Genomic DNA, 7,589 nt, shown 5'->3' on the forward strand with positions numbered 1-7,589 from the left:
GTACCTTTGGATTCGAAACCCAGTGCTTTAATCACTGGGCCAACAGGGTTCCCTACAAACCAAAGAGCCTAAATAAAAGGGCTAGAGTACTTTTGTTTGGATTTGTACTTTTTGTCCAGTCGCTTTCTAATATTTAAAAAATCCGCACTGTTAGAAACTGTGCCCCTATTTCGACGTTTTCCATGAAGTAAAGGAAAGAAAAAGTGAGCAGAAATAGCTTAACCCGCGTAGAATTTTAAAACAACAGAAACGGGTTTAACGAGGAGACATTTTCCATGTAATGTCTGCAGTGACTGAAGCCCTGGTTCATCCAGGTCAGCTCCAAGTTCGGTTTTCTCAGCGCTTGTATCCGTGGGTTGCATCATTTTTAGGTGGAAGAATTACGTTTACGAGGAAGAATAAATTCGGTACAGTGATTTTTCTGTGGCACTTGGGGACATTCCAGCAAGACATGGAGATCCTGCACCGGAGAGCATACGCGCCGGGTCTCCCCGGAGTCCCGAGCAGGAACCAGAGTGACATCAACTGCTTTCGGTGTGTTTTAGATGAGAAGTGGGGAGAAGAATTCTAGCCCGGTGGGTAACCCCTCAGTGGCTTAAAGTAGCAGTCCCGGATCAAAGATTTGCCTTTTGAATATAAAGTGTAGTGATTCCCAGCGACGGAACCAGCAACGGTTCCCGCGCGTCTGCGCCCCCGCCCCCCGGCTCAGTCGACCTTTCGCCCTCGGTCGCGGGAGGGACCCGGCTTTCAGAATCCGCTGGAAAGAACTTGCGCTTCAGGGTAACTCCCGCATTTTGCCGCTTACGGGATCTGCACCTTTAAACGTACTCCGTCCCAAATCGAACCCTGGAGGCACCACCCACATCCGTCTAACATCACTTCCTCCAGGGTTTCGGGGAAAAGAATCTGGGAAAGCCAGGGGTTGGCCTGAAGCGTGCTCGCGGGGCGGCGCGGACCTGCCGCTGGGACTCGGACCTTGCTGCTCTCCGCCGTGCGGCCCAGCGCCCCTGCCACCATGGAGCTGCGGTCTGGGCTCGGGACCACCTGTTTGCTAGGCTTCAGCCTCCTGCTCCTCGCCGCCTCCTCTGATGGACACATTGGGCTTGGAAAGGGTCAGACCACGTTCTTATCTCAACCTTTATTGATCCTGGGCCCCGCCCTGCCCGGTATAACCCCCTCTTGCCGTCCCCCCACCCCCACCCCGTTCTAGGTCTTAGGCCACTCCAGGTGTCTCTTTATGCCCCCCAACCGTTCCCAGAGTGAGGGGGATTTCTTGGGGTAGGGGGCAGCAGATCAAAGAGAACGTTGAGATGGGGAAGTTGTATTTGAGGCCTCTCTAAATTCTTGGGCAAAGAAACGGCCCTTAAACCGGGGGTGGGGGCGGGGGAACGAGAAGAAAGAAAATAAAAAATATATTTAAGAGCCCAGCATATTACTTAGCATTTGGTAGCCCCCACCCCTCGCCCCCTGGAAGGGCTACCTTCAATTCTGGGAGAAAGAGGACAGTTGGGGGACCTGCTTATGCAGAGACCCCTGCTCAGGGTCTGAAGCTCCCTCCTCACCTCTTCCAGGATGAGCTTGGTCACTGCCTCTTATTCCCTTGTGGGGACAGCACAGCACCAGCCAGGGAGGCTTGTCAGGTGAGTAAGAAAGTGCTAGAAGGTGTGAGGGTAGAGTCACTAGGTTCAGCCAGTGTGACTGAAGAAAGCGCATCTTTTGAGGAATGAAAAGACAAAGGTTAGAATGGAGGGCCGGCAGTGCAACCTTTGCCTTTTCTTTTTTGCTCTGTACTCCCTACCCCATCCCACCAACTTTTTGGAATTGAAAGTTGGATTGGCCATTCTGTGGACTCTTGGCTGTTCTGTGCACTCAGTTGATGCTTTTCAAAATGGGTGGGTTGTGGTATGAATACTGCCCCCTCCGTTTTGTGTACAGACCTACTGTCCTGACTCTGCAGCTGTCCTGCTATGTTTTCAGATTGTATTTTATCTTATCTGCACTATTTGCACAACATTGTTGGTGGGTGGTGAGATTGGTTGGACATTCAGTGTTCCTGAATGCAGTAAATGCCTTCATTCAGTCAATGGTTTTGGAGTGCCTACCCTATTCTAGGCACTGTCCTGGGTACAGAGGATAGGCTATAGGTCCTTGACTTATGGAGCATATATTCAAGTTGGATCTATGGCACGTGAACAAATGAGTAAACAAGATACTTTCTGCTGGAGATAAGTGCTAGAAAGAAAATGAAGCTCATGGAGTCGAAGGGCTGAAGCGTGGAGGGGCTCACGTTACATGAATTAGGGAAGGCTTCTCAGAGGAAGGGAGGTGTGGGTTTCCACCTCGGGGATGAAAACTGCATCACGAGCCCTTTCAGGCCAGAATGTTTTTAAAGACTGAACATCCCATTTAAAACAGAGTGCTGGGTACTTAGCATCAAATTATAAAAGCTCTCCTGAAACGATTTGCTTTTCAGTTCTGAGGGAGACAAGACGATAATATTGGGAGTATGGATTTAGATCTGAGTTTGTGTTTGTTCTGCCTCTGACCAGCTAAGTGGCCTTGAACAAGGTACTTACCCTTTCAAAGCCAGTGGGCATAATGAAACCACCTCTGTCACTCTGTTCTGATTACTGTGTTAATTACTGTGTTAGGCATTGTCATTGCCTTGGAAACACATAGCCCATGTCTGCCTTTCTTGCTAGACTCAGATGTCCTAGTGTGGTGGTTCTGGTTATGAATGCTGCATATAATAAAGCAACCCAAAACGTAGTGGTGTATAGAAGTCTTTTTATGTTTATGATGCTGTGGATAACGGATTTGAGCAAGGGACAGTAGAGAAGGCTTATCCCTGTTCACATAATGTCTGGGGCCTCAGCAGAGCTGGTTACCTCTTCACTCTTCATGTGGTCTTTACTCAAGGGCTAGTTAATGGTTAAGTTGTTGGCTGTTAGCTCAGCGCAGAAGAGAAAACCTGGTGATCTGCTTCCGTAAATGGTTACAGAGCAGTTCTGCTCTGTCCTGTAGGGTCACTATGAGTCAGACTTGACTTAGCAGAGCACACCACCACCACTGGATCCCATGAGTTCCCAAGAGAATGAGGTAGACATACATAGGCTTTTGTGCTTTCATTTAGTTTCACAAGTCATATGGCATGCCTTTTGCTATACCCTATTGTGGCAGGTTCAAGGGAGAAGGGACATAACCCTTAACATCCCACCCCTAGGCCCACCACCACAACCAAACTTAATAGGCGTGCGTGTTAAGGTAAGAAGAGTATGCTGAATGAGCGGATGCAGGATGGGAGACAGAATGTTGCAACCATCTTTGGAAAGTATCACAGTGAACCTTGCCATTTCTGTCTTGTTCATGCTCAGAATATTTGTTGGAAGAGCAAATAACTGGTCAACCTGATCATTATCCCTGCCCTCAAGAAGTTTGTCATCTGGTGAGCTTTTTAAATCAATAAGCAGGCAATTACATGACACTAATAATAATGTGCCGGAGACCCTGGGTGGTGTAAAATGTGAAGTGGTAGGCTACTAACCTAGAGGTTGGTGTTTGGAGTCCACCTGAAGCACCTTGAAAGAAAGGCCTGGTGATCCATTTCCCACAGGTCACAGCCATGAGGACCCTGCGCAGCACAGTCACCCTGAGACACTTGGGGTCACGATGAGCTAGCATCAATTCAGTAGCAACTGGGAGGCGGTGGTGAGATGTACTGTGCTGGGGTAAAAACAACACGAACCGTAGGAACTCAGAGGAGGGCAACTTGAGACCAGGGCTGTGCTGTAAGAATTAAATCAGAAATACCTGTGGCACACACTTAGAAAGCAGTTGATAACTATTAACTATTACTTTTTTCTCTTATGGAAGAATATTTCATTTTTCCTAAAAGAACTCACTACCATTTCAGATTTCCATATAACTCTTGCGGGTGAATTCTTGGGAAATAGAATGTAACCTACACCCTTCCCACCTCACCTCTCCAAAAAAGTGCTGTGCAGGCAGCAATGGTTCTTGAAATTTTGGGGAGAAAACTATTAATAGGGCCAGTTCACGTGCTTTTCTGCCTGAAGCAGAAATGGAGGAGCTATGACACTAACATGGATGGACTGTTTGCCTTCCCGATGGGGTCGCTATTTTTGTTAGCCTTATTTCGCACTTGTGAAAACAGTAAGGGACTGGAATAGGTTGGTAACCCAGGGCAGTTTGTCCGCAGGTGGGTTTCATTTAGCCACTCTGTTAGTCTGTCTCTTGGGTACACTGTTTCTTCTTTTGGAGCAGCGGTTCTCAACCTGTGAGTCTCGAACTTAGGGGGTCGAACGACCCTTTCACAGGGGTTGCCTAAGACCATAAAAATGTCACAATATATGATTACATATTGCTTTGTTATTAATCACTATACTTTCATTATGTTTAATTATGTTCAATTTGTAACAATTAAAATACATTCTGCATATCAGATATTTACATGACAATTCATAACAGTAGCGAAATTACAGTTATGAAGTAGCAATGAAAATTTTATGGTTGGGGGGGCCCTACAACAGAGGAGGAAGGTTGAGAACCACTGTTTTAGAGGTTTGGCCCCCACTGCTGACACTTGACCCTTTGTTCATTAGATTTCCTCAGCTGGGAGGAGGGGGCTGATGCTCTTCTGCAGTCCTTAGCTTACACTCTTGAAAAACGATTTTAGAATGAAGTGCTTAAAATTCTAGTGTAAATGCTGTATTTAGAAATGGTTGCTTTTTTTTTTTTTTCAATTAACGTTTTGGGGATGGAGCTGCTGATGTGGGAGTCATTAGCTTACTTTGCAGATCACTGGCATTCGTTAAGTAGCTGTGCAGGTGACGCTTCAGGAAATGGGACTGTGTTCAGATGTTCCACGTGGCATGGGTGTGAGTGTGGGTGGTGTGACAGAGGGAGGGATTTTATGAACAAGGTAACATGATACCTTTCCAAGGGCTTTTTGAAGGGATCCAGGTTTTCTAGATCAAAAGTTGGTTCTCATCCTGCTTTGGCAAAGCAGCATTCCTTCCTTTACTTATTCAGTGGAGCCCGCATAGTGTAGTGGGTTATGTGCTGCGCAAACAGTTCATTTCCCACCAACCATTCTGCAGGAGAAAGACCAGGTTTTCTACTCCCATAAAGATTGACAGCCTCAGAAACCGACGAGGGCGATTGGGTCGGGAGTTGGAATGGACTCAACAACAGTGAAATGTAGTGAGTGGGAGTTGCTTTGTGGCCGCACTAGAAGAGAAAGATGGCGGCATCCGTGGTAGCTGCTCCAGAATTGGGGCTTGCACCGGCCTGGGGGCCGCAGGCCCTCACCCCCGATTGGGAAAACCGAGAAGTCTCCACAGGGACCACTATCATGGCTGTGCAGTTTGACGGGGGCGTGGTTCTGGGCGCCGACTCCAGAACAACCACTGGGCCCTACAATGCCAATCGAGTGACTGTCAAGCTGACCCCAATTCATGATCGAATATTCTGCTGCCGCTCGCTCCGGTTCAGCTGCTGATACCCAGGCTGTAGCTGATGCCATCACTTACCAGCTAGGCTTCCACAGCATTGAGCTCAATGAGCCTCCACTGGTACACTGCAGCCAGCCTCTTTAAGGAGATGCGTTACCGATACCGGGAAGACCTGATGGCAGGAATCATCATCGCAGGCTGGGACCCCCAAGAAGGAGGGCACACCCCCAGTGCCCATGGGGGGTATGATGGTGTAGCAGTCCTTTGCCATCGGAGGCTCCGGGAGCTCCTATATCTATGGCTAAGTCGATGCTACCTACCTACAGGGAGGGCATGACCAAGGAGGAGTGTCTGCACTTCCCTGCCAATGCTCTCGCTCTGGCCATGGAGCGGGACGGCTCCAGTGGAGGGGTGATCCGCCTGGCATCCATTGCAGAATCGGGGGTAGAGCGACAGGTTCTCTTGGGAGACCAGATCCCCAGATTCACCATTGCCACCTTACCACCCCACTGAAGCCTGCAATTATGGGATATAAAAGACACCCGCCCCCCCCAACTTGACGTGGAATTCAGTAAAGTTTGACAAAAAGAAAAAAAAAATGTAGTGAGTGGTTAAAATAGAGGCTTGAGAATATGAATGCCTGGGTTCGCATCCCAGTACTGCCATTTATGTATGCAAGGGAGCTTCAAAAGTTTGTGGGGGAAATTCCATGATCTTTTAATCTTATTCTTCCAGAAAGCTTTTGAAGTCTCGTGACACTTAGAGCAAGCTATGTAACCTAGGTCTCCTTAGCTACAAAGTGAGAGTCATAACATTTCATGAGGGAGGAGTAAATAAATCAATACATAGAAAGCCTGAAAAATTGTGCTGGTGCATAATAAATGCCACATGGGTGTGAATTGTTACTCCCTTTGCTCAGATAGTAATAAAGTTCCCCTGACTTTATTTTGCTTCTCATGTGTCTGCTATATATTTTTATTTCTTTTTCTTCTTGGTATATGTATAAAAGCCTCACCTTTGGGCCAGTAAGCAACATCTTGATAAGTGGGGGATAGATTGAAATTGTCAAAGATTTTCTTTCCCTTGGGTCTGTAATCAGTGCCCATGAAAGCAGCAATCAAGAAACCAAATGACATATTTCATCTGCTGCAGTGCCTTTGTTATAACTTGAGGACTACGGCGCACTTGACCCAAGCCTTGGCCTTTTCAGTCACCTCAGAGTCATGTGGAGACTGGACACTGAATCGGGAAGTTTGGAAGATCAGAAAATTGATGCTTTTGAATTATGGCGTCGGCAAAGAATATTAAATAAGCTGTGGACTGCCAGAAGAACAAATAAATTTGCCTGGGAAGAAATATAGCCAGAATGCTCTTTAGAAGTGAGGGTAGTGAAACTTCCTTTAATTTACTTTGGACATGTTATCTAGATGGATGAGATCAGTCCTTAGAAAAGTATGTCATGTTTAGCAAAGTAGAGGTTCATAAAAAATGGAGACTCTCTGGGATAGGTCATCGCAGTGGCTGGCTGCAACAATGGACTCAAACCTAGCAATGACTGTGAGAATGATGCCCGACCCGGCAGTGTTTGATTTTGTTGTACTTGGGGTCACTTTGGGTCAGAATTGACTCACAGCACCTAACAATACAGTGACGTTTTCAACCTTTTTGCTTCTCACTCTTGAGAGTCCTAATATTTTAGGGGTGTGTGTGTGTTAAACATAATAGTAATTATTTTTAAAACTACATCTGATAATTTTTGTATTTTAACTTTAACTGGCAAAATAAGCCCACTTATATTTGTTTGTGCAATTATTGATAGAGCTAGTCTGTTTCTCAACCGATTTCTGTGTCTCTACTACTTTACCTATGCTCTTTTCTCTTGTTCAGCCCATTTTTTGGGACTTGAATATTTATTTGTTCTTAGTTTTTCAGTTCCTTTGATAGTTGGAAGTTGGTACTCTAGTTCTTTTAGTGGTTTCTCTTCAAATTTGGTCTTGCACACTTAACAAAATCTAGCATTAATATTGGTTGTGTCTCAGGCTTCACATACCTTCCATGCGCTAACAACTCACTCTGAAAATCCAGGCTTGGTTATTAAATTGACTATTCAACATC

The 7,589-nt window shown here is 46.3% G+C and overlaps 1 protein-coding gene and 1 pseudogene across 1 annotated transcript in view; both read left to right on the forward strand.

The window, feature by feature from the left end:
* Positions 1 to 729: 729 nt before the first annotated feature.
* TXNDC12 (thioredoxin domain containing 12) overlaps positions 730 to 7,589 on the forward strand; it is a 35,198-nt gene continuing 28,338 nt past the window's right edge. Inside the window, exon 1 of the mRNA XM_004699427.2 lies at positions 730 to 1,112. Coding sequence (XP_004699484.1) covers positions 1,016 to 1,112 — 97 coding nt within the window. The 5' untranslated portion in view covers positions 730 to 1,015. The remainder of the gene's footprint in view (positions 1,113 to 7,589) is intronic.
* LOC105978274 lies at positions 5,257 to 5,935 on the forward strand (annotated as a pseudogene).

Source organism: Echinops telfairi, unplaced genomic scaffold, assembly GCF_000313985.2.
Source record: "Echinops telfairi isolate 266 unplaced genomic scaffold, ASM31398v2 ScPeMD7_443;HRSCAF=831, whole genome shotgun sequence".
NCBI classification, from domain to species: domain Eukaryota; kingdom Metazoa; phylum Chordata; class Mammalia; order Afrosoricida; family Tenrecidae; genus Echinops; species Echinops telfairi.